The sequence below is a fragment of the Stegostoma tigrinum genome, chromosome 19, assembly GCF_030684315.1.
Source record: "Stegostoma tigrinum isolate sSteTig4 chromosome 19, sSteTig4.hap1, whole genome shotgun sequence".
NCBI classification, from domain to species: Eukaryota; Metazoa; Chordata; class Chondrichthyes; order Orectolobiformes; family Stegostomatidae; genus Stegostoma; species Stegostoma tigrinum.
In genome coordinates, this window is record NC_081372.1 from 25,382,558 (window position 1) to 25,410,357 (window position 27,800).

General features: G+C 42.3%; 2 protein-coding genes and 1 long non-coding RNA gene across 7 annotated transcripts in view; 1 reads left to right on the forward strand and 2 right to left on the reverse strand.

Moving 5' to 3' along the window:
* The window catches only part of LOC125461282 (microtubule-associated protein RP/EB family member 1-like), a 57,963-nt gene extending 57,547 nt beyond the window's left edge, over positions 1-416 (reverse strand). Inside the window, exon 1 of one of the 3 annotated variants that reach the window (XM_048549855.2) lies at positions 255-416. The gene's annotated coding sequence lies outside the window, so the exon portion shown is untranslated. The remainder of the gene's footprint in view (positions 1-254) is intronic. The other 2 variants (XM_048549851.2, XM_048549854.2) reach the window with 2 other exon arrangements.
* LOC132210751 (uncharacterized) lies at positions 244-11,528 on the forward strand. Its single transcript, XR_009446925.1, has 2 exons — positions 244-515; positions 11,287-11,528. It is a non-coding gene; the product is annotated as an uncharacterized LOC132210751 (long non-coding RNA).
* Positions 7,076-27,800, reverse strand: part of dnmt3bb.1 (DNA (cytosine-5-)-methyltransferase 3 beta, duplicate b.1) — a 284,103-nt gene continuing 263,378 nt past the window's right edge. For all 3 annotated transcript variants that reach the window (XM_059652779.1, XM_059652780.1, XM_059652778.1), the window contains one exon: positions 7,076-11,418. In XM_059652779.1, the coding sequence (XP_059508762.1) occupies positions 11,277-11,418 (142 nt within the window). In that variant the 3' untranslated portion in view covers positions 7,076-11,276. The remainder of the gene's footprint in view (positions 11,419-27,800) is intronic.

Consider the following 27,800-nt stretch of genomic DNA (forward strand, 5'->3'; position numbering starts at 1 on the left):
AAACAGGTTAAAAGACAAAAGAAAAGGCCCGACAATCTCATTTACTGACAAGATCAACGAATACACCCGACGCAGGAAAAACCCAACCCATTAAAAAAAACCCCATTTCAGTCCATCGCCAATGTACTCCGCCGTCAAAGTAGGCGGATCGCTCTTACCCGGCTTAGTTCCAACATTTTCAAAAATATGTTTGCAAGGAAACTAGTGAGCGGCGAGGCAATAATAACTGGAGGATTGGGAGATTTTTCACTCACCGGCCGCGCCTTAAGGTCGCTGTCTCTCCGTCCTCCCTCGCTGTCTTCCTTTTTTTTTACCTCACCGATCGGATCCGACGCTCGGACTCCCCTGCGAACGTGAAAGCCGCTAATTCAAACCCGTCCAGCGCGCAGCGGCTGACCGGTCGACGCAAGCGGCTCACGAGTTGGCGTCACCACGTCACGCAATCACTAGTCGACGCCGGGCGTCAACCGTCGGTTGTTCAGGTGGTTATTTCATATCCTGATGCCTCCTGTCAGGTGAGGGTTTTAATTTTAGTGACAGGGCGTTTCTCACTCCACCACCGGCTTCTTTCAGAGGGTCGTGAATCGTGCGGTGGATATTGAGTAAATTTAAGGAGGCGAGGGCAGATTTTTTTTAATTTATAGGAGCAGTGGCTGGAATCTGAGCTAAAAACAAGGAAGAATTGTAACCGGTTGAAGGGTTGTCAGGATCTGGGTCCGGACAAGGTAGATAAGGCAAAAATGGGTAATTTTCAGGTGGCAGTGTTTCAAATGGAGGGCTATTGGGATCAACTACTTATAATCTATATCAATGACATGGACGAAAAGACTGATTCTCCACACTATCGAAACAGGCCTTTCAGCCCATAGAGTCCATACTATCTCTCCCAAAAGTCGTCGAGGAACCATCCCCATGGCTAATCCAATTTAGTCTCCAAGTATTTGGACAATGGGAGGAGACTGGAGCACCCAAGGGAAACCTATGCAGACACAGGGAAAATGTGCAAACTCCACACAGACAGTCACCCGAGGCTGGAATCAAATCTGCACCCCTGATGCTGTGAGGCAGCAGCGCTAACCACTGAGGCACCAAGTGTAGTTGCTAAACTTATCAATAACACAAAAATACATAGGAAAGCAGAGTTTGCATCTTCTCCCCACGTCTGTGTGTGTTTCCGTCCACAGTCCAAAGATATGCAGACTAGGTGGATTGGACATGCTAAATTACCCATAGTGTTCAGGGAGGTATAAATTAAGTGCGTTAACTATGGGAAATGCAGCATTACAGGGATAGGGTGGGTGGGGTGATGGTCTTCGAAGGGTCGGTGTGGACTCATTGACCCGAATGGCCTGTTTCCACGCTCTAGGAATTCTGTGAATGTAATATAGATAGATGTAATAAGATTTGGAGAGCCCATAAAACTGCTAAGAACTATAAATCAATTAAGTGTGTGACCTAGATTTGGCACATTGAATATAATTTGGGAACAACTGAACTTGTCCACTTTGGCAGAAAGAATAGAAAAGTACATATCACTCACACTGAGAGACATCATGGAACCCTGAAATTTAAAGGGATCTGCTTATCCCTGTACGTGAAACACAAAAGGTTAGGCTGCAGGGACAGTGAGTGATTAGGAAGGGAAATGGAATGTTGTCATGTAATGCAAGGAAAATGGAATATAGGGATAGAAATGTTTTGCTACTCTTGTACAGAATATGAGTGAGACTACTTCTGGAATGCTGTTACATTTTTGGTCTCCTTATTTAAGAAAGGGCATCATTTCATTAGAATCAGTTGAGAGAAGGTTTATGTGACTGATTCCTTGGATTATGGGGTTATTTTGTGAAGAAAGATTGGACAGATTGGCTTGACTCCATTGTTGACGAGAAGAATTAGAGGTGATTTTATTGAAAGATTTAGGAGAGGGGAAGTTATGAGAGAGGATGTTGAAAGCCTGATTGCCCTTGTTAGAGAGACTTGAATGAAAGTTGGATTTAAAACAAACAAGAAGTTAAAGGATATTGGGGCTACTGGAAAAATGGAATTGCCACCAAAATCTGTTCATCCACGATCTGATCAAATTGTGAAGCATTATTGAGTGTCGGAAATGCCTTATCTTGCTTCTAAGTAGTATGTTCTCACGTATTTTCTGTACCTTACCCAATAATTCCTGGTGTCAAAATTCAGCATCAACAATATTTAAATGGATTGTCAGAAAAAGTTTCTTATTTGTCTTAGTTAAAGCTAAAAATGAACTTGTTGGCCATTTTGGCATTAGTCTGTTACTGTTTTCAAAACTTGAGGATAACTGACTTGTAGGACGTACAGCACTATTTCTGTGTCAGGTCACAAGGATCAATTTACTGTGCAGCATTCTATAGAAAGGTCACATTTCTAACAGATGCAGCTAAACAAACCAAAAGAACTCTGGGATTTTCTAGAATTACAGACTTTCAACTTACCAAGGACATCACTGAATGCATACCCTCTGTCAATCACAAGGTCAGAAGTTCACTGATGATTGTGCAATTTCAGCATCCGTCATTACACCTCTGATATTGAAGCAATCCATGTCCAAATGTCCAAAAATCATGGACAATATCCAGGTTTGGACTGGCAGTTTGCACCCATAAATGTCAGGTAATGACCACCTTCAACAAGACATTACCTCTTGATATTCAATGACATTACCATTGCTAATCCCCACTGTCACCATCCATTGACCAGAATCTGAAATGGATCAGCCATATAAATTGTGGCAACAAGAACAGGTTAGAGACTACGAGACTTGCAGTGAGTAACTCACCCCCTGACTTCCAAAGCCTATACATTTGTCAAAAAGGTACAAGTCAGAAGCATGATGGAATATTCTGTACTTGCCTGGCATTGGGAAGCTCCAACAATATTTCAGAAGCTTGACAACACGCAGGACCAAGTATTCTGCTGGATTGGGACCAAATCCTCAAACATTCAGTCTCTCCACAACTGACTGTCAATAGCAGCAGTGTCTACTGATGCACTGCAGAAATTCACCAAGGCTACTTAGATATTTCAAATGCACAGCCATTACCATCTCGAAAAACAAGAGCAACAAGAACATGAGAATATCACCACCACCACTCACTATCCTGACCTGTATATCTATAACCGTTCCTTCTGTGTCAAATTCCTGACAGTCCCTTCTGAAGGTGGGAGGGTGAACTGTATGAGGATGCAGAGATCCTTTAGCATGATCTCAACAGATTGGGTGAGTGGGCAAATCAGTGGCACATGCAGTATAGTTTGGATAAATGTGAGGTTATTTACATCGGAAGCAAAAACAAGAAGGCAGATTACTACCTGAATGCCTGTAAATCGGGAGAGGGGTGTGTGCAGTGGGACCTGGGCGTTCTTGTGCATCAGTTGCTTAAGGTAAGCATGCAGGTGTGGCAGGCAGTAAAGAAGGCAAAAGATATGTTGGTCTTCATTGTGAGAGGTTTGAGTACAGGAGCAAGGATATGTTGTTGCAGTTATACAAGGTCTTGGTGAGGGCACACCTAGAATATTGTGTGCAGTTTTGGTCTTGTTTTCCGAGGAAGGATGCTCTCGCTCTTGAGGGACTGCAGTGAAGGTTTACCAGACTGATTCTAGGGCTAGCATGTTTGATGTATGAGGAGAGATTAACTACGTTGGGATTGTTTTTGCTCGAGTTCAAATGAATGAATGGGGGAATCTCATTGACACTTATAAAATTCTAACAGGACTGGACAGGGTAGATGCAGGGAGGATGTTCCCAATGGTGGGTGTGTCCAGAACGAGGTGTCACAATATGAGGATTCGGGATAGACAACTTAAGATAGAGATGAGGAGACATTTCTTCACCCAAAGAGTGGTGACCCTGTGGAATTCATTACCACAGGAAGTAGTTGATGCCAAAATATTGAATGTATTCAAGAGGCGACTAGGTATAACACTTGCGGCAAATGGGTTCAAAGGTTATGGGTAGAAAGCAGGATTAGGCTATTGAGTTGGACAATCAGCCATCATCATGAAGAATGGCCTCCTCTGCTTCTATCTTCTCTGTTACAGCATTGTGGGCCTACTGACAGAACAATAAATGCTGGCCCAGCAACATCCTACGAATGAAAAAAAGTGTTGCATGAAGTTGTAGATTATTTATGAAAAGGACTGAATTCTATTCCTTGAATGTACCACATATGTTTGTGCCTTTTTTCTTGACATTAGTCATGGTACATTTACGCAGCGCTGATTTTCTTCATCTTCGCTTCCATCTAACTTGTGGAGGTGCTGGTGTTGGATTGGGTTGTTGGGGGGGGGGGCTGCAGTAGTGGGAGGCGGTAGTGTTGGGGTAGTGGGAGGAGGAACAAAGTCAGAAGTGACACGGTACTAGGTTTTGTCTAACAGATTTACTTGAAATCACAAGCTTTCACAGCATTGCCCCTTAGTCAGGTGAAGTGAGAGGGAAGCACATAGATACAGAATTTATAGGCAGAGAGATCAAAAGATTATCCAAATGGTGTGAGTGAAGTGTTGAATAACAAGCCTCTGCAGGTGATCAAAAGTATCAGATGATGTGAGTAAAGTGTCAACAGCTGAATAACTAGCGAAGGGAATGACCTATAATCCGATTACATGAGGCAGGGAGATAATTTCAAAAAATTTTAAAAAACAAGTAGTGCTGGAGATGAACCAAATGATTGGAATAACATGAGTACTGGCTTCAAATTTTACAGTATTTCTTTTGTCTGCCTCATGTACAGGTTGCTTATTCCTCGATAGCAACACAGATTCACAGAAACCAACGTGGGTGGAAAGGAAACAGAAACTGAGAGAATAGGGAGTAAACAAAGGTTGGGAAGAGGGGCTTTTCATGGGACAGGAGATTGACAGCTGGCCCAGCATTAATTGTTCATCCTCAATTGTCCGTGAAAAGGTGGTGATGAGCTGACTTCCTCAACAGCTGCAGTCAGTTTGTTTGGGAGGGAGATCCCTGATTTTCACCCAGCCACAGTGAAGTCTTCTAATTCATAATATAATATTTCTATTTGTATTTATACAATTATTATTACATATCAATGTATAATTAAACATAACATATTCAACATATAATTGTTAATGTGCTGCTTTGTTGCTGTTTATTTTTGGTGCTTTCTTGGATCATATTAATTTTCAGCTGTTGAAGTGGGGTCACAGTGGAAAATAGCTGAGGAAGCACTGCTGTTGACCTTCAAAAGCAGTTGCTGCTGCTTGGAACGGATCAGAAAGACTCGTTTAGTATATCTCCAAGAGGTCCAACCAGATGTATTGTGATATGGTGACTTTTCCGCAATAATGCCCTGCAAAGGGAGCAATATTTTGAGGTAGAAATGGAGAAGCAAGTCAAAGAGAATGATTAGAAACTCAGAATGAGCAAATGAGCAAACACTACTTTCCTGGACTCCACAACGGCAAATCATTCCATTGAATTATTGGTTCACCATTCACTGTAATGACAGTTGACTACAGCCACCTTCTATCACATGCCAACAAGAAGTAAGTTGAATGCTTGTTGTAAAATTGACATAATGAAATTTGAAGACATAAAAACCCACAAATTAAATGTTCTTGTTCTCCTTTGTTAGTTTTAGCTATCACAAGGTGCTATCCCAGTCCCTCTAGTTTGAGGAGTGGATTGCTGCTAAGCCTTCACTAAGGAATGTTGAGGTATGGCGGCTGTGGGCTATATGGAGTGACACGAGCTGTATGCTGCTAGAAAGGCCATTCACTAAATCAAAAGCTGCCAGTTTAGAGGCAGACAGCAGGCCCTGTCCACCAAGCCAAAGCTCGGTTCCAGCAAAATAATAGTGTAATATTCTGGAAGCCATACATGAGATAAAGTTATTAGTAATTACAGGACACCACCTATGCTGTTCTGGATTCTTTCAGAGTAAAGTAGAAAGGGTCCTGAGGAACACTGTGATATTGAGGGGCATAACCAGTCAGGCTATGCTCATGCAAACCCTTGCACTAGACTGGAACTGAACTCCATTATACGCAAGCACCCAAACTGTCTGCCGCTGCTCCTGGTATTTTCAGCCGTCTTCATTGATCTAAAGTTTGTATCTCTACCTTCACAAATAGAGGCAAAGTTTGACTGCCTTCTGAGGAAATAAGAGGCGTGATATCCCAACCTGGTCTTGGTTTCAACTGTGTTTGTGCCCAGTGCATCACCATGCACAGTCATCTCCTACTCAAGCATCTAAAATTTGCATTTTGCCTGCATCTGCCAATTAAGACAATCAAATCAAGTAGCACTGCATCATCCCTAGGCTGAGGATTTTCCATATTCTCTGCGTCTAAAATGAAAGTGAAAGACATTGATCAACCTATAGTATAAGAGAGGATTTGGGGAGGGATATGAAAAGCTGAATTAAGTGTTGAAATTATTTTCACAGTGTATAGAATGATACTGAAGTCAGAAGTCCCAAACTGGATTATGTAGGCAGAAACCATCAAAATGAGCAGGCAGCATAAAGTTGGCACACTGAATGCATTGCAATCAAAAGGCATAGGTTTTGCGATTATCTAAATTAATATTACAGGAATCAGATCAAGGAAGTTCATGAAGGATCGTTTCCAAAAAAAAATTAATCTGTCTTGAAAAATAGACATTTTATTCCTAAATGGTGTCCCTTGTTCTTAGCATCCCTCATAAGAAAAAACATCCTCCCAAAATTCCACCCAGACCCCTAAAGATCTGATATTTCAATTATATCCCATCTCATTCTTCTCCAGTGTTTTTCCTTCAATCTGTTTAGAGATGTTCTGACACAGCTCTGGGGCAGGTGGGACTTGAAATTGAGCTTTCTGGGTCAAAAGTAGGAATACTACCACTGCACCACAACAGCTCCTTCATTTTTCATTTTATGAATATATTCATATAATGAACAATTAATCTGTTCTATCTTTCTTCATAAGATAAGCCCATCGTCCCAAGAATAAGTCATAGAATATGTTGCAGCAATTTGTGTGCTTTTGCCTTTTCAAATGTTAACCATTTCAAACAACTTAATGTTAAAAGGAGACATAACAATGGGAGGAAAATTATTTATTGTAAACAGACAAGCAGTGCTACAATTTGTACCTCTTAGTCTCACATACAGGGGATACAGTTAAATCCTTTTTATCATATATTAAAAATGATAGGGATGCATGCCAAAACAAAATTTTCATACTGTCACATTTTCACAATGGAAACATTTTGTATACGTTTAAAACAAAAACCATTATGATTTTTACATAAAGTAATCACAATTTTGAAGTGTTTTCATTGGGTCATCACTACAGTTTTTTTGTAGGATGGCTCATTTTGAAACAAACTACGAAACAAATGATTCCATGTACAGTAGCTGCACCATATTATACATTTTATATGTTGTAAACAGTGTTGACTTTAAATCAACGAAGAATGGAGAGATGAGTTCAAGTACAGTGGAATTAGTTCCACTGATATTTTTGTGTAGTTTACGGTTTAAAATGCACACATTGTCAGCTTAGGAGTTGCCAAGAACAGATAATCTTATTTTTCATCAATATTAAGAAAACTACAGTGGACTGCTTTAAAACATACAGTCACAGTATTTCTACATCTCTTTAACTGTCACTTTTTCCATCTAAATTTTTTTTATAAATGCTAATTAGAATCACTAAAAATGTAATGGAAGTATTCAAGTGTTTGTCACAATGCAATAGTGCTTCTAGACTCCACAAAGAGGGAACTCAAAATAGTATTCAGAATTGAGCTGTAGTTTAGTGGTGATGGTTCTTCACAGGCCAATGCTTTGTGTTTAATTTTACCTAACCTGATTATCAACTTTGTGATTGATGTTATTAATTCCATAAAAAGGAAAAACAATAAAGATTTAAAATGTGGGCTTCTGAATAAGATAAAGACCTTGCTGAAAGAATTATAAACTGTCTAGTAAGATGCGGTTAGAAAATAAACGTTACTAGTCTTATAGGCCATTAGTACAGGTTTCATTTAGTTATCTGTGCATTGTAGATACAATATTAAGATGTGCTTTGCAGATTACAAATACTATTCATGGCCTTTAATCTCTGGAACAGGGTAGTCAAAATTATCAAGAAATTAACACACAAGATCGATTCACACCATCTCAACAATTCCTTGAACATTATATCAATACTTTTAAGTGGAATTTAAAGAATTTAAATGATCCTTACCAAGAATACATTTTAAAAATATAGAATATTCAGTTTAAACTGAATTCCACTAAAAAGTAGTACTTGAATTTAAATAACCATATTATCTCAGTGGAGTTAAGATATTGCTGTTTAAAATTAACCTAAATAGTCAGAGAACTATTTTCCTTCACAGCTAATCTGAGTCCTGTTGTTACTCATATATATGTGTTTTGCCAAAACAAGTCAAGAACAGAACTCTGGCTGACTTTATTCTCCTTAATCCTGGAATCTTGTGCCTAACTATAACATATCAGCTACTAAAAACTAACTCAATACTGTTATTTGAACATAGTTCAGGCCAGGCTATGATCTTATTTGTAGTTATCCTTGCTGCTTATCACTGACACCATAAATTAGCTGTTCTTAGCTCCATTTTGTTTTGGTTGCTGCAAAGGTTTGCTAATGGGAAGAAAGAAAACCTCAATGGATGCTGTTCAAGACAAATCCCTGTATGTACCTTTTGCTAACACAAATGTAATCATATTCTAGAGAAGAAATCATTTTATGTGATTGATCTAAAAGGTTAAAATCCAGTCTTCAAAGTTAACAGAACCAGCAGTGTCCACACTGATTTTTAAAAAATTTGTTTATTTTACATTTGCTAATGGTCTCCCTGTCTTATATTTATTATTGATTTCTCTGAGGTATGATTCTATAGTACCTTGTCAAAGTAAGGCTCAGCAATGAATACTGGCAGGCTAAATTGCCATGCATTGAGGTGGGGATCAAAGTTGAACCTGATCCTGCCCTTGTTCAACTTGCAACATATGCATGAGTCACTGTATTGTAGTCAGGAAAACTAATTCAATACGAAGGATGTAATTGGGGATCTGCAAGTCTGCATGGCTAAGTTTCTCCCAGGATAAATTCAGTAGAATTTTCAGGGAGCTATAGACTTCTTTCAGCACCTATTTTTGTAACTGTAATGAGAACAGAACATACTTTTTATTGTAATTCTTTAGAGAGGTCAGTTATTTTTCTCACCAATTGTAATAAATACAGTAGGGAGAATGTGCGCATAATAATTATTTGTATTAAACACAGATTGTCATTTAATAAGAGGGATTTTCATTTACTAAATGTTGTGGCAGTTTTAATGTTTGTAAAAGTGAACTGTAAAATTTAATGGAACAATTATAATCTGGTTTAAATTACATGTTAAATATTTGTACTACTCACTTAGCTAATGTTAAATTTGACAATTTTACATCCAAAGTTTAATCCCAGTCAAAATCATCATACAAAACAAAGTGGCTGATTTTTCTTTCAAAATCTATGAATACAGCATTTTGTGATGATATTAGAATCCACAGCACCAAGTCTCTCATGCTTAGGTATTAAATTGGTATTAGATTTTGAAACCTTACAAATAGAGATTGAGAAGTGACAATTTTACACTGGTGATAGCAGAAGTGTGTTTTAATGTTGACATTAATACTGATTGTTGGGAATAAGAGAGATGTTTTCCAGGGAAATGGATCTTCTGGATTTAACCAAAGAAAGCCTTAAATCTGTGACTAACTTGGAAATGCTCCACATTGGTCCTGGGTTCCTAAATTGAAAAATGATCCAGTTTCCAACACTCACATCTCACTATGTAAAGCACAAAATGTCACGAGAAATGCATAGAAAGAAGGAAAATAATCCAGAACAAATGGCCCAGTTGAAGTCAGTAAAAGACCAATGTTATATTGCTGAAGAAGATACTAAATTGGCTTGCCTTTGCAATTCAATAATATATGGTTGTGCTGAATTAGAATGACAAGATTCACATTACCAGCTGTGTTACCTCACATTGTGAGTTATTTACTTTGGCATATTGTTGGTAGGAAGTTTGGAGCAAAGCGGTGATGCTTCTCAACCAGACAAAGAAAGAAACTGCAGACTAGAAATCTTACGAGATGTCTTAATAACAGTTTTGTTTGAGGCAAGAGAGCAAGTCCCTTGGACAATTCTGATCATACACAGTAAAACAATAGATAAGGTATTGAGTTGAAAATATAAAATGTAACATTGTATTTTACTTGCTGTCATTGAATTTAAAAAGCATGCTTAAGCATGACATTACTGCAATCTTAGTATGATCAGTCCTTTTATAGCTCCAAACATTTTTAAAGATACATATGGAGCAGGAAGAAGAGCATCACATTACCAACAAAACATATGAACTGTCTCTCAGAATGTAAGTTTGACTGAGTAAGAATAGCTGTGATAAGAAGTTTCACCATAGCTTTGGACATCCTCCATATTTCAACTGCTTTGATTTAAACTTATACAGTTTTCCATCTTTATATTTTTTTGCTCATTTACACATTTGCAGAACTTGCTAAAGTACAAACATTAAAAAATTAAACATTATATCATGATTATTCACTGACTACGTACATAAAAAGGTTACAGAAAGAAAATACACTTGTCTGAAATGTAAGTAACTATATACTAAAATACTGTTTAAAGAGAACATCAACTTCAACATTTTTGAAAAATGGTTTTTAACTACACTATATTTATTTTTAAGACAATCGTTTCATGATTTACTATTCATCTACCAAAATCCAGCTACAGTTATGTATTATATAACAATAAAATACTATTTTAGGTTTTAGGAAGTAAGTTGAAAATCTAAAAGGTAGACAATAGCACCATTAAGACTTCAAAGCCCTTAAAATCCCATAAAATGAGTGACTACAAAGTACACTAGAAAACTGTGAAGTATAATCTTCACACTACAGTAATAAAACCACAGCTAAAAGTAGGAATTCTGTCTTTTCTTTGTATAAAAGATGAGATTACAAAAGCTAAAACAACTGTGATAGGTGTGTTTGATACCTACCCTGTCCTGAGTTGTGACTGTGCATAATGGCCACAGTATCATAACTGTACAGCATGCAACCTTCACAATAATGCCTTTCAAATTTCTTGCATCACAGTATACTAATATGTTAAAACTAGTCTGAATTTGTTTTATGATTGCTCATTCTTTGTAAAAGCACCTTTATATTTCCTGAAAGGTATCATACTGTACTGTATCATTCACAGGCAAAATAATCCTTCAGTGGTGCAAATAGATGGCGAATGACAGGCACACTCCATGACCTCCCAAGAAGTTTTTGTCGGGCTCCTCGTCCCATATTTGACACATCTGTGTAATGTACTGGGAAGCCAAAGATCCTGCAGATCAAGAATCAAACAGCATTAAAAGTTGCCATTGAAACCATGCCAAAAGTACTTCTTTTACTGAAATAAATGTGGAATTACAAAGATTACTCAGTGTATCAAAACTGCTGTGTCATAGACTGTTATTTGCCCAATCATGATGTCTGTTCTACATAATCAGCCTGAATATTTCACACCCAGCAATAACATTTTGCATTTATATAAGTTTATATTTTCAAGGAAGGAAAACAACTTAAGATACAATAGGTAGACTATCAACATAACAATGGATTTTATTTTGACACTGAATTTTAAGGGACGTGAGGGCTGATTGTTCAACCCCACAGAAGCTGACTCATGCCAAGAAAGCCTGCCTGCAGCCATAACCTTGCTGCTGGGTTAACTGCTTAAAAGTATTTGGAATTCCTGCCATTAGTTCTCACTTCTTGATCTGATTAGGTTGCATTCTTTTCCAACAAGCCAGGGCTCAGTAACACATACTGCTAAGACCACAGGAAGGAGCCAGAAGTTCACTATGGCCGCCAGGGAAAGGTAAGTTCGAACATATCAGGGCAGGTAGGGATTCTAGAGCTTAGGGAGCTGCGTTGTGGGCTGGATTCTGTCAACAGGAAGTGCAGAAAGAAGTAGCGAGGGTTGGCAGAGAGCACCCTGAATTGTGTGCAGCCTTTTTCTGTCTGACCTTTCCTCGTGTAGACCATTAAAAATGCTACCCCCCAATCCTGTCCATGTCAACCCTGTTTTAGCATGGGTAGCTTATTAATTGGGCCACTAGGTTTAGTATTTAAATATGCTGGATGGTCTTTTATTCACTTGTAGGATGTGGGTGTTGCTGACTGGGCCTGTCCATCCCTGGTTGCCCCAAGAAGGTGACGATCAGCTGCCTTTTGAACCACTGCAGTCTGATTTTGGTGTCAAACTATGCACCTGGTATATTACAGGATCAGCAGGAAGGTATGGGCTTCTTTGTGGCCATAAAATCTGGCACAGAGATTCACAAAGCTGTTGGCCAGAGAAGTAGGTTTTAACAAGTATTTTATGGAATATATACAGAAGTGTTGGGAAGAAATACCAAAGCTACAATAATAGATTTCAGTCATTAGCCCAGACGAAATTGAGGCTTGAGGCCAAATTTTGGATTGCTCCCAGTCCATCAGCTTTGGGTAGGGGAAAATGGTAGCGTAGTGATAATGCCACTGGATTAGTATTCTAGAAATGAATACTCTAGGTACATGGGTTCAACTCCCACCATTGCAGCATGTGTAACTTAAATACCATATTTAAAATCTGGAATTGAACTTATTCATCAATAATGATATCCTTGATTGTTGTGAACCAGATGAGTGTTTACAATGTCCTTAAAGTGGTCTGGTAATGTAGTTGACTCAAATGAGATTGTAAGCTACACAGTTGAAAAATATTTAGGATGGGTAATTAATGCTAGCCTTGGCAGCCATGCATCCCAAAGAATTTTCTTTCAAATGAACTCAGACCCAAAACTGGGTATTCATCCAGCCTCACATTTTATTATCTTGGAATCTCCAGCATCTGCAGTTCCCATTATCTCATTGACTTATTCCAGTTTCTTTTCATACTCTATATTAAAATGTAATCACTGAACATTTACTTTGATTAAGAATTATCAAAACACCAATAGATGCCAACATTTTTGACTAGAGCACCTGACAATGTTTGCTCAGGGTATAATCTATTGAGGCACTTTCAGATGAGCCATTATAATTTACCAAATCTAGATATATTTTTGTCAACATAAATGGTATATTTGTGGATTAGTTTTCACAATTTACTTACAAATTACTAGATTTTGATGCTTAAACAAATATACCAGTTATTATCATATTTTCAGATCACTTTGAAGGAAATTAACTACTGCTCAGCAGCAAATTCGTTGCTATGACTTGAAAAATAGCCATCTTATAAAAAGGCTGTTCGTTTTTTGGAAACCAAACAGAAACCAACAGTCTCATTTATGCCCTGATGTTAAACAGTTACAGTAGATACAGAGATAATCAATAATAAGCTATGTATTTCCAGCTATTTCTGATTTATTTTTCCGAACCAGAGACCCACTTTTCTGGGACCTGCAATGCCATGTTTGGAGGCTGATGTGACAGTAAAATTGGAGGAGATGGAAAAGAGGAAGCACATTGGAAAATGGCTTCCTCTACATTGGGGAAACCAAGCAGAGGTTTGGGGACCGCTTTGCAGAACACCTCTGCTCGGTTCGCAATAGCAACTGCACCTCCCAGTCGCAAACCATTTCCACTCCCCCTCCCATTCTTTAGATGACATGTCCATCATGGGCCTCCTGCAGTGCCACAATGATGCCACCCGAAGGTTGCAGGAACAGCAACTCATTCCGCTTGGGAACCCTGCAGCCCAATGGTATCAATGTGGACTTCACCAGCTTCAAAATCTCCCCTTCCCCCACCGCATCCCTAAACCAGCCCAGTTCGTCCCCTCCCCCCACTGCACCACACAACCAGCCCAGCTCTTCCCCTCCACCCACTGCATCCCAAAACCAGTCCAACCTGTCTCTGCCTCCCTAACCTGTTCTTCTTCTCACCCATCCCTTCCTCCCACCCCAAGCCGCACCTCCATCTCCTACCTACTAACCTCATCCTACCTCCTTGACCTGTCCGTCTTCCCTGGACTGACCTATCCCCTCCCTACCTCCCCACCTATACTCTCCTCTCCACCTATCTTCTTTTCTCTCCATCTTCGGTCCGCCTCCCCCTCTCTCCCTATTTATTCCAGAACCCTCACCCCATCCCCCTCTCTGATGAAGGGTCTAGGCCCGAAACGTCAGCTTTTGTGCTCCTGAGATGCTGCTGGGCCTGCTGTGTTCATCCAGCCTCACATTTTATTATCCAGCACATTGGGAAGGCTGTGTGACATTCTTCCATTGATGACTTGGGCTTGCATTGGCTGCCAGCAGCAGGTTAGGGGTCTAGAAGCTTCAAAGAATGTGCCAATGATGTAACACCACCAATATGTGATACATATGACCCATTCAAGTGAGGTTTATTCCTTTCCTTCAAGGACCTAACAGAGTGCTTCTTAAACTCTTTCTCACTGTGATCCCACATCAAGGCTTGAAAATATTCATGACTCATCAGTAATAGCTTTAAGAGCAGGGGAAGGAGGCTGCAAGAGAGGCAGCCTGTCAGACAAGGAGCTAAGTTGTTAGAAATTGATTGGAGGTTCGTTGGATCCCAAAATTTCAACTTGCAACTTCATTTGGGATCCTGACCCACTTTGGGAAGCCTTGATCCAACAGTTTCTGTTCTCATAAATTAAGATAGATACCTCCAAGAGTACTGCCAAGTTGAAGCAATCTCAGCTGTCAATTGCCTCAATCTTCAAATTAGGAGAGTGAGGAAATTGTGTCAACTCCTGCAATGTGCTCCCTTTAAGGGCTGACTCAGTCCACTATTATGTACACACCTGCCTGCACGTAAATTACTAGAGTAGATTTTTGGGTGCTAACTCCAAACAATTCATACATGTTTGCGCTGATTTTGTAATCATTTGTACATCTGTATTAAGAGACAAAGAGACAAAATGGAACTCTTTATCATGGAACCCACAGTCCCAGAATATAAATCAAAAATTACCATTTATCATGACAATCTTGCTAATTTGTTTTTTCAGCGAAATTTAAACACATTGTATAACTTGTACTAGGCCTGTTTATCTATTAACTTCAAGCACAGTTATCTTAAAATGCTAAAGGGAGAGGAATGCCTTAGCACTTGGCAACATTCCACTGTCAACAGCTATGAATAATCATGTGGTTTTGGATAATTAAGATTTAATTTCCAGGTGATTGCACACAGTTGAGTTTGTGATCATTCACATGACAAAACTCTGCAGAAATGAGATATTGGCCGATAAAGAAACAATGGTGAAACAGATTCAAAATTGAGATTTGATGAAAGAAACAAATGGTCTTTTACTAAAACTTGTATGATCCAACCATCATAATCAATAAAGACATATTGGTTATTCTATGCTCACTTGAACAGTTCTGTATAAACAGAAATGTTTCTCAATGATTACCCACAAAATGCAAGTTATACATTACAATTCAATAATAAAACTGCCTTACTTTTACATTCAACAGTAGGTCTGGTAGATATATAAATTCATTATTACTGACAGTTAGACTGTTTCAGATATCCGAGCAGCTTATGTGATTAAGAAATATTTACACCACAGAAGACACATGGTGGCTTTGCTGATTGAAAAGAGTTATTCAGTCTCCCTGACATTCCAGATCTTGGTGCGTAGGCCAAAAAAATCTGACTCTTCTACCAATTACACCGTTCCCTTCTCTCTAATAAAGGAAATAGGTCCTTCTATTGATTTCATGTAGACCTCAATGTTTTGCACATTTTTATATACTTCAACTAAATCTCCTCTCGACCTGCTCTGTACAAAATAAACAATTTTAGCTTGTCTATAAACAAAAGGCTGGAGAAGCTCAGTGCATTTGACAATATCTGTGGAAAGAGAAAGAGTTAACATTTGGAATTCAATATGACACCTCTTTGATCAAAGATATTGAGATATAATGTGTGAGTGATAATGGGAACTGCAGATGCTGGAGAATCCAAGATAATAAAATGTGAAGCTGGATGAACACAACAGGCCAAGCAGCATCTCAGGAGCACAAAAGCTGACGTTTCCGGCCTAGACCCTTCATCAGAGAGGGGGATGGGTGAGGGTTCTGGAATAAATAGGGAGAGAGGGGGAGGCGGACCGAAGATGGAGAGAAAAGAAGATAGGTGGAGAGGAGAGTATAGGTGGGGAGGTAGGGAGGGGATAGGTCAGTCCAGGGAAGACGGACAGGTCAAGGAGGTGGGATGAGGTTAGTAGGTAGGAGATGGAGGTGCGGCTAGGGGTGGGAAGAAGGGATGGGTGAGAGGAAGAACAGGTTAGGGAGGCAGAGACAGGTTGGACTGGTTTTGGGATGCAGTGGGTGGAGGGGAAGAGCTGGGCTGGTTGTGTGGTGCAGTGGGGGGAGGGGACGAACTGGGCTGGTTTTGGGATGCGGTGGGGGAAGGGGAGATTTTGAAGCTGGTGAAGTCCACATTGATACCATTGGGCTGCAGGGTTCCCAAGCGGAATATGAGTTGCTGTTCCTGCAACCTTCGGGTGGCATCATTGTGGCACTGCAGGAGGCCCATGAATGGACATGTCATCTAAAGAATGGGAGGGGGAGTGGAAATGGTTCGCGACTGGGAGGTGCAGTTGTTTATTGCGAACCGTGCGGAGGTGTTCTGCAAAGTGGTCCCCAAACCTCTGCTTGGTTTCCCCAATGTAGAGGAAGCCACACTGGGTACAATGGATACAGTATACCACATTGGCAGATGTGCAGGTGAACCTCTGCTTAATATGGAAAGTCATCTTGGGGCCTGGGATAGGGGTGAGGGAGGAGGTGTGGGGGCAAGTGTAGCATTTCCTGCGGTTGAAGAGAAAGGTGCCGGGTGTGGTGGGGTTGGAGGGCAGTCTGGAGCGAACAAGGGAGTCACGGAGAGAGTGGTCTCTCCGGAAAGCAGACAGGGGTGGGGATGGAAAAATGTCTTGGATGGTGGGGTCGGATTGTAGATGGCGGAAGTGTCGGAGGATGATGCGTTGTATCCGGAGGTTGGTGGGGTGGTGTGTGAGAATGAGGGGGATCCTCTTGGGGCGGTTGTGGCGGGGGCGGGGTGTGAGGGATGTGTTGCGGGAAACGCGGGAGACGCGGTCAAGGGCGCTCTTGACCACTGTGGGGGGGAAAGTTGCGGTCCTTGAAGAACTTGGACATCTGGGATGTGCGGGAGTGAAATGCCTCATTGTGGGAGCAGATGCGGCGGAGGCGGAGGAATTGGGAATAGGGGATGGAATTTTTGCAGGAGGGTGGGTGGGAGGAAGTGTATTCTAGGTAGCTGTGGGAGTTGCTGGGCAGTGCCACAATGATGCCACCTGAAGGTTGCAGGAACAGCAACTCATATTCCGCTTGGGAACCCTGCAGCCCAATGGTATCAATGTGGACTTCACCAGCTTCAAAATCTCCCCTTCCTCCACCGCATCTCAAAACCAGCCCAATTCGTACCCTCCCCCCACTGCACCACACAACCAGCCCAGCTCTTCCCCTCCCCCAATGCATCCCAAAACCAGTCCAACCTGTCTCTGCTTCCCTAACCTGTTCTTCCTCTCACCCATCCCTTCCTCCCACCCCAAGCCGCACCTCCATTTCCTACCTACTAACCTCATCCCACCTCCTTGACCTGTCCGTCTTCCCTGGACTGACCTATCCCCTCCCTACCTCCCCACCTATACTCTCCTCGCCACCTATCTTCTTTTCTCTCCATCTTCAGTCCGCCTCCCCCCCTCTCCCTATTTATTCCATAACCCTCACCCCATCCCCCTCTCTGATGAAGGGTCTAGGCCCGAAACGTCAGCTTTTGTGCTCCTGAGATGCTGCTTGGCCTGCTGTGTTCATCCAGCCTCACACTTTATTATCTTGATATATAGTGTAGTAGGACATTGGTATAACTCTCCACTGCCTGGCCACCATTTACAAGGCACAAATCAGAAGTGTAGTGAAAACTTGTACGTGTTTGGATGGGTGCAACTCCAACAAAACTCAAGAAGCACCACAACATACACAACAAAGCACTTTACATAGTTGTTGAAGCAAGTAAATGTCGAAGGTGTTGCCAGTCAAGCAAAGTGGCTGAACTGGGGGTCGGCTAACTCAGTTGTGTGGCTTGCTGGTTTGTTGTGCTCAATAATACCAACAGTGCAAGTTCAATTTCTATGTTGGCTGAGGTCAGCATAAAAGGTCTCACCTTTTCAAACCCCTCACCTTAGACACAGTAAAACTTCTGTTTAAACTCACCACCACCTGTCTCTCTCTCTCTCTAATGAGATAGCAGCCCTCTAGTTCTCTGGGACTACAAAGACTTTATCTTTACAGGGGCAGCAATGCACACCTTCTTTAAGATGGATGCTGCAACAATTCACCAAAAGTCCTTCACAGCACCTTCCAAACCCACAGCTATCGACACCTTAAAGAATGATCCCCTCTCCCCCCGCCCTGGCCAGACTGTATGCTGAATTAGAACTATATTGCTCTACTTTCACTGTCACTGGTGCAAATCCTGGGACTTATTTCCTAAGAGCACTGTGGGTGTACCTACGCTTTTTCAGATCATTACTGCCTTCACAAGGTAATTAGGGGTGAGTAATAAATGCTGGCCTAACAGAAACACCTATATGCCATGAACACGTTTTTTAAAAAATCATTCAAACATTTTCTTGATATATGTCAAATTATGATGCAGCAGGATTTATTAAAGAGTCAAAAACTGAGCAAAGGTTTATGTTTTGAATAGGTTATGCAATTACTTTCAAAAAAAACATTCTCATGGATGAATTCAGGGAATGTAGATGAATGAATAGGTAGAATGTTAAGTACATTAGACTGGCAAATAAACATGAGTGGAACAGGAGGGCTGGGAATTACATGGGCTGAATGATTAAAACACAAGGATGGGCTAAAAGGGACTTGAGAAAGTTAAGGCCTTCTAGCAGGAGCAAGCAGATAGGTCTCAGATTTGGATTGAAACATTTGGAACTTGGCAAGTAAACCACTCAATAGAATGGATTGACATTTCGCAATAATGTCCACATTCTGTGGAGCTATGTCTAGCCTGTTTCAACCTGCCCACAATCTGATGTAAACCATCCTTGCCTGCATCTTGTTCACCTTTTCTCATCACCTATTTTCAGATTTTGCACTGCACTTGGCAAAAGTATTTGTGAGAGCATAGTTGACAATAAAAATACGAAATTAAAAATGCGTCAGACGAGAAACTAGACAAAGTTGTTGGGTCTTCATTGGGGGGCAGTGGACAAGATACAAGATGAGGATTTGGTTACAGGACTGGGCACATTGCAGACCTGCAAAGGCCTTCATGGCACACAAAAATGCAGTTGAACAGGTCAGAAAATAACTTGAGGTCAATCAAAGCAGACAATGAATCCTTCAGAATTGACCACAAGCAACTCTGAATGAGAGTGAGACGGACCAGACAGTGAGGAATTGCAGGTGATTTAGGTCAGACTTTGAATGGCTTTGAGTTGATGTGGGTTCCTACAAAGCAGAACTGATTGTGACGATGTAACTTTAGCAGTTCAGGGAAAACCCGTCACAAAATCAAGCAGATTTCTCATAACTGGCACAGATAGCTGCCACAAGAACAGAGGTTGCTGGAAAATCTCATCAGGGATAGCAGCATCTGTTAAGAAAGATGAATGTTTCGGATCTGGTGACCCTTTCTCAGAACTGGTCAGACATATTTACACCACAGAAGACACATGGTGGCTTTGCTGATTGAAAAGAGTTATTCAGTCTCCCTCACATTCCAGATCTTGGTGTGTAGGCCAAAAAAATCTGACTCTTCTACCAATTGCACCGTTCCCTTCTCTCTAATAAAGGAAATAGATCCTTCTATTGATTTCATGTAGACCTCAATATTTTGCACATTTTTATATAGTTCAACTAAATCTCCTCTCAACCTGCTCTGTACAAAGAAAACAAATTCTTGTAGCAAGGAAAATGTCAGTTTGGGGCAGAAGATAGGGTGGAGGAGGGGGGAAACAATAAATGCAGATAGATCCCAAGGAGACATAAGAGCAGTTAGATAGACAAAGAATAATGTTTAGGCCAGGAGAGTTAATAGCTGTGAATGGAGACTATTAGTGACTAACAATGGGCAGTGTGTAATGGCAGATTATGTGAATAACAAGGCCTGTTATGTGGGGGAGGGGACATGGGAAAATTTAGGCCCTAAAATTATTGAACTCAAAAGTGAGGCCGGAGGGCTGCAGGCTCCCCAAGTGGAAATAAGGTATTGTTCTTCCAGCTTGCGCTGAGCTTTGCTGGAACACTGCAGCAAACCTGAGACAGACATGTTGACCAGGGAACAGGGTGGGGCATTAAAGTGACAGGCAACAGGAAGCTCATGGTCTTTTTTGCAACAGAATATAGGTATTCTGTGAAGCAGTCACCAGACCCATTGTCTCAGCCTGTTCCTGCCCCACCGAACTCATCTCCAACTATCTGGACTCCATTTTCTCCCCTTTGGTCCAGGAACTCCCTACCTACGTCCGTGACACCACCCACGCCCTCCACCTCCTCCAGGACTTCCAATTCCCTGGCCCCCAACACCTCATTTTCACCATGAACGTCCAGTCCCTATACACCTGTATTCCGCATGCAGATGGCCTCAAGGCCCTCCGCTTCTTCCTGTCCCACAAGCCCGACCAGTCCCCCTCCACCGACACCCTCATCCGCCTAGCCGAACTCGTCCTCACCCTCAACAACTTCTCTTTTGATTCCTCCCACTTCCTGCAGACAAAGGCGGTGGCCATGGGCACCAGCTATGCCTGCCTCTTTGTAGGTTACGTGGAACAGTCCCTCTTCCGCACCTACACAGGCCCCAAACCCCACCTCTTTCTCCGTTACATTGATGACTGTATCGGCGCCACCTCTCGCTCCCCAGAGGAGCTCGAACAGTTCATCCACTTCACCAACACCTTCCACCCCAACCTTCAGTTCACCTGGGCCATCTCCAGCACATCCCACACCTTCCTGGACCTCTCAGTCTCCATCTCAGGCAACCAGTTTGTAACTGATGTCCATTTCAAGCCCACCGACTCCCACAGCTACCTAGAATGCACCTCCTCCCACCAACCCTCCTGCAAAAATTCCATCCCCTATTCCCAATTCCTCCGCCTCCGCCACATCTGCTCCCACGATGAGGCATTCCACTCCCGCACATCCCAGATGTCCACGTTCTCCAAGGACCGCAACTTTCCCCCGACAGTGGTCAAGAATGCCCTTGACCGCGTCTCCCGCATTTCCCGCAACACATCCCTCACACCCCACCCCCGCCACAACCGCCCCAAGAGGATCCCCCTCGTTCTCACACACCACCCCACCAACCTCCGGATACAACGCATCATCCTCCGACACTTCCACCATCTACAATCCAACCCCACCACCCAAGATATTTTTCCATCCCCACCCTTGTCTGCTTTCCGGAGAGACCACTCTCTCCGTGATTCCCTTGTTCGCTCCACACTGCCCTCCAACCCCACCACACCCGGCACCTTCCCCTGCAAACGCAGGAAATGCTACACTTGCCCCCACACCTCCTCCCTCACCCCTATCCCAGGCCCCAAGATGACTTTCCATATTAAGCAGAGGTTCACCTGCACATCTGCCAATGTGGCATACTGCATCCATTGTACCCAGTGTGGCTTCCTCTACATTGGGGAAACCAAGCGGAGGCTTGGGGACCACTTTGCAGAACACCTCCGCTCGGATCGCAACAAACAACTGCACCTCCCAGTCGCGAACCATTTCCACTCCCCCTCCCATTCTTTAGATGACATGTCCATCATGGGCCTCCTGCAGTGCCACAATGATGCCACCCGAAGGTTGCAGGAACAGCAATTCATATTCCGCTTGGGAACCCTGCAGCCCAATGGTATCAATGTGGACTTCACCAGCTTCAAAATCTCCCCTTCCCCCACCACATCCCAAAACCAGCCCAGTTTGTCCCCTCCCCCCACTGCACCACACAACCAGCCCAGCTCTTCCCCTCCACCCACTGCATCCCAAAACCAGTCCAACCTGTCTCTGCCTCCCTAACCTGTTCTTCCTCTCACCCATCCCTTCCTCCCACCCCAAGCCGCACCTCCATCTCCTACCTACTAACCTCATCCTACCTCCTTGACCTGTCCGTCTTCCCTGGACTGACCTATCCCCTCCCTACCTCCCCACCTATACTCTCCTCTCCACCTATCTTCTTTTCTCTCCATCTTCGGTCCGCCTCCCCCTCTCTCCCTATTTATTCCAGAACCCTCACCCCATCCTCCTCTCTGATGAAGCGTCTAGGCCCGAAATGTCAGCTTCTGTGCTCCTGAGATGCGGCTGGGCCTGCTGTGTTCATCCAGCCTCACATTTTATTACCCAGTCTATGCTTCATTTCCTTAATGTAAAAGGAGACCACATAATGAGCAATGAATGCAGTAGACTAGATTGTTGGAAGTGCAGGTGAAGTGCTGCTTCACCTGGAAGGTATGTTTGGGCCCTTGGATAGTGGGGAAAGAGGTGAGAAATGGGCAGGGGAAGGTGCTGGAAAGCTGTGGAGAATGAAGGAACAGCCCTGCAGCGGGAGGAGAGGGGAACATATGTCTGGTGCTCGCATTTCACTGGAAATGGCAGAAATGGCATCTGATGATCTTCTGGGTGGGGATGCTGGTGGGATAGTACACAAGTACAAGGGGAACCCTATTGTTGTTGCGGGAAGGAAGACAGGGGGTGAGGGCAGAAGTGTGGCAGATTGGTCAGACCCAGTTGAGGGCGTTGTTGACAATGGTGGCTGGGAATCCTCGGTTGAGGAAGAAGGTGGTAATTTTGCAGACTCCCTTGTCAAAGCTGGCCTCATCTGAAATTATGCGATGGAGACGGAGGAACTCAGAGAATGGAGTGGAGTCTTTCCAGGGTGTGAGGTTGTGTTGTTCAGGTAACAGTGGGAATTGGTGGGTTTATAGTGGATATTAATGGCCTGTCTAACCCCAGAAATGGAAACAGAGATGTCGAGAAAGGGAGGGGAGGAGTCAGAAATAGACCAGATGAAAATGAGGGCTGGGTGGAAACTGGATGCGAAATCAATGATTTTTTCCAATTTTGGATGAGAGAGGGAAGCAGTATCAATGGCATCATTGATATATTGGAGAAACAGTTGTGGGTGGTAGCCGGAATAGGACAGGAACAAGGAACATTCCATATACCCCACGAAGAGACAGGTATAACTGGGGCCCAGGTAGGTACCTATGACCATCCTCTGACCTGAAGAAAATGAGAGGAGTTAAAAGAGAAGTTGTTGAGGGTGAGGACAAGCTCAGCCAAGTCGGGGTGGTGGTGGGTGGGGACAGTACAGGCCTTTGCTCCAGGAACAAGGGGAGATCCCTAAGACCATCCTGGTGGGGGATGGGTGTTTAAAGAGATTGCATGTCCATGGTAAAGAGGTGGTGTTGGAGACCGCAAATTGGAAATTTTGATACTGGCATAAAGTGTCAGAGGAATCACAGATGTACATGGGCAGGGACTGGACCAGGGAGAGAAGGCTGAGCCAAGGAAGGAAGAGGTGAGTTCCGTGGGGCACAAGCAGGCTGAAACAATGGGTCTGTCCGGGTAGTCCTGTGTGTGGACTTTTGGAAGGTGATAGAAGCAAGCTGTGTGGGCTGGGGGACTATCAGATTGGAGGCAGTGGTGGGGGTGGGGGGAGATCACCAGATGAAATAGGTCAGTAGTTGATGAAATGGCCTATCGTTTACTCCTTATCCCCTCTCCCCTCCCTATCTTCTGCACATACACCAACATTTTCCTAGCTATCATCAGTTCTGAGGAAGGGTCATTGGACTCATAATGTTAACTCTGATTTTTCTTCACAGATGCTGCCAGACCTGATGAGCTTTTCCAGCAACCTCTTTTATTGTCGATAAAGTGTGGAACTGGACGAACACAACAGGTCAGGCAGTATTAGAGATGCAGGGGAGTGTTCTACATGCCCCTACACCTCCCTCCACCTCCCTCCGAGATCTAAGACAAACTTTGCATATCCTACAGGGGTTTACCTGTCCACGTTCCAATTTGGTCTACTGTATCCCTGACTCCTGATGTGGCCTCCTCTACATTGGTAAAACCAAACGTAGATTCGCTGACAGATTTGCAGAGCACCTGGGCTCTGTATGCTATAAATCAACAACACTTTGCAGTCGCTAACCGTTTTAGGAGAGTAGTAAGGGAATGGAATGCTTTGCCTGCAACGGTAGTAGATTCGCCAACCTTAGGTACATTAAGTCGTCACTGGATAAGCATATGGACGTACATGGAATAGTGTAGGTTAGATGGGCTTGAGATCGGTATGACAGGTTGGCACAACATCGAGGGCCGAAGAGCCTGTACCATGCTGTGATGTTCTATGTTCTATGTTAACTCCCCCACCCACTCCCAGAATGACATGTCCATCCTAGGCCTCCTCCAGTGCCACGTGATGCTACACGCAAACTGGAGGAACAACACCTCATATTCTGCCTCAGAAGCCTACAGTCTGATGGCTTAAACACAGAATTCACCAGATTCAAAATCATCCCACACCTGGCCTCATCCCACATCCAATGTTCCCTCTCATCCCTACCTCCTTGAGCTGACACAACCTGTCCATCTCCTCTCCCACCAATCCTCCCCACCCTTCCCACTAGCCCTACCTGCAGTCACCTATCGCTATCCCACCCACGTTCTCCCAGCCTCCCACCTCTTTCCTTTATTCATTTCCCAGCTCCCTTCCCCCTCTCCAGTTCTGAAATGTCCACTCTTATGCTCCTTTGATGCAGCCTGACCTGCTGTGTTCCTCCAGCGCTACACTGTAGGGACTCTGACTCTAGCATCTGCAGTTCTTTCAGTTCTTATGGATAGCTGCCAACAAGACATATAAAAATATTTAAGGGGAGAAAAGTTAACAATGGCAACACAGCAACTGGAGCTCTCATAAAGCACTTAAAATGTAGTCTAAGGCTCGAAAAACAGAAGAGCATACTTTTCTCAGTATCATAGTACATTATATGTGCATATCTACGTATGAGAATTCACTTTATTCGAAGTTTTTTTTGGAGATTTCTGAAAAAGAATTTACTTTACCTGTAAAATTTGAAGTAGGTGTAGAAAAACTAAAGAGCAAGCTGAAAAAACGTTCTAAAATTATTTGTGTGACTTAATCACCTCCTACTATTCAGTATTCTATAGAATGTTTCATTTTTATCGAAGATTGTGTTACACTTTAATGCTACATTTCCTTTTTGTCTTCTTAATTGTTTATGTACCTCTTTCTTAAACTCAACTAGATCACTAGAAGAATGCAGAAGAGATTTTCAATTAAGGCACTAGTTTGAGAAATGCATCTATCAAGGAAAACTGAGCAGACTGTAACTTTTTTCATTGGTAAAGGAAGAAGAAAAGACTTGCTATCGAGGATTTTGGAACTATAGTGGTTTGATGTGTCAAAGCTGTTTCCACAAGTCCAGATAAAAGCAAATTATAAGGTAGTATTTACATATTATATAAAAGAAATTTCCCATCATAAATCTTGTACGGACTGTGGAATTTGCCACTGCATGTTTGAAAATAACACAGGCACATTTAGGGGAAGGCTGATGTGTACACAGCTCATAAGACAATAAAAGTTGACGAGGAATAGAAAGAAGGCGATTACAGTTGAACAAAACTCCCATGAAGTGTAAACATACGTATCAACCAATTAGGACCAACTGTATGATGAACCAATGCCGATGATTCTAAGAAAAGTACCTGCTGTCAGTCCAGGCATGATAGGAATCAAAAAGTTACATCAATTTGGATGTGAGTTTGCTCGCTGAGCTGGAAGGCTAGTTTTCAGACGTTGCGTCACCATTCTAGGTAACATCATCAGTGAGCCTCCGACGAAGCGCTGGTGTTATGTCCCGCTTTAGAAAGTGGGACATAACACCAGTGCTTCGTCGGAGGCTCACTGATGATGTTACCTAGAATGGTGACGCAACGTCTGAAAACTAACCTTCCAGCTCAGCGAGCAAACTCACATCCAGAACCTCAACCTGAGCTACAAATCTTCTCAAAACTCGCTTACATCAATTTCAGTTTCCAATTATTATTCAGTTGTTTTTAGTGGTCATTGAATGCACAACATTTTGATATGTTTACATTTATGTATAATTAATCAAATATTTAATAAGATTCATTCGTTTATTGCCCTTAGTGGACAAGTGGATCTTGAAATATGATGAAACAGCACCATTTTACAAAGGCACTATGAAATCTAAAACCCTCAGTCTAGCATATTTTCATCTAAATGTAAATTACTTGGCAAACATCAGTGTTGCTAGAAGAGATATTTGGCACTTGCACCTAAAGCAGGTGCAAAAAGTGCCAAATTAACTTTTCCACATCCTACTCTTATCCAGCAAGTTTACTATGAATGCATAGGTGTTTGGGGGCATAATTCTGTAAAACAAGGCATGTGTGAAGCCTAACCCTGGTTACTTTCACAGGACTATAAAAGGCTACCATCAGCGATTCACTGACCCAAAATTCATGTATTTGACCCTGGATGGCTGCTTGCAAGGCCAAGTGCAGGGATGGGCTGAGTTGAAGGCTCACCTTAGTGTTCTAGAACTATTAACTTTTTTTAAAAAAAGACAATAACACAAAACGACACATAAACTGTCCTCACCCCACACTTGCATTCATCCCTCAGATGCTCCCACGCCAACTCACAGAGTCTCATGTTCCCATCTGCCGTGGCCCTTGATACCCTCCATACCAACTTATGTCTGTGCACCCATCCATGGCCCCTCATATACTTCCATTTGCTAACATACGTGCAACACATAACGTGCATGCCATGTTACACCTCTGTACCCACCCTATTGTCGCTAATAACTTGCATACCACTTATCCACCTCACATAGCCTTCCTATGCCAAACAGATGTTAATTTACGCCAAACCAAACCCACCACGTTCTGTCATTAGCCTGCTATGCTAACTCACCCAGTATTCAGCATTGGTAAACTTCAGGACACATGCTGAGATAAAATAAAATTCACTAATGAAAGAAACCATCTCACTGATTAAAACTGAATTGCTTTTAACTTCCTTTAATCTCTTATTGAAACAAGCATTTAAACTCAGTTTCACTTCAATGGGCTTAGAACCACCTAGAGAGGGAGCTGCCAATCAAATTGTGAATTGACAAACATCTCACTGTGAAAATGAAAATTTGTGAAATCAGTTATGAAATTCCAATCCCGTAACAATAACCTCAATCAATCAATATCTAAGGTTACCCAACTTATTCAAATGCAGGACTCCAGACAGATTTTTGCAATGATGGAGATTCTATTGCTGCACCAAACAAATGTTTATGCAACACTTTTACCCCTAAAAATCTATGACATTACTTCACAGATGAGCAGTGAAACCTAACAAATATTATTGTAGGAACACAAGCAGTCTATTCAGCTTGTCCAGCATTCTCCACCATTGAACTAACTTTTAACTTTGTTTAAACTCTTATTGAAACAAGCATTGAAACTCAATTGCTGAACACCTACCTCAATGCCAACTCCTTGTGCTGTGCTATCTCTATATCCTTCAATATAATTAGAAATACACTAAATGATTAAGCTACTACACCCTTTGGGCTAGAGAATTTTAAAAGATTCCAGATAAAGAAATTCC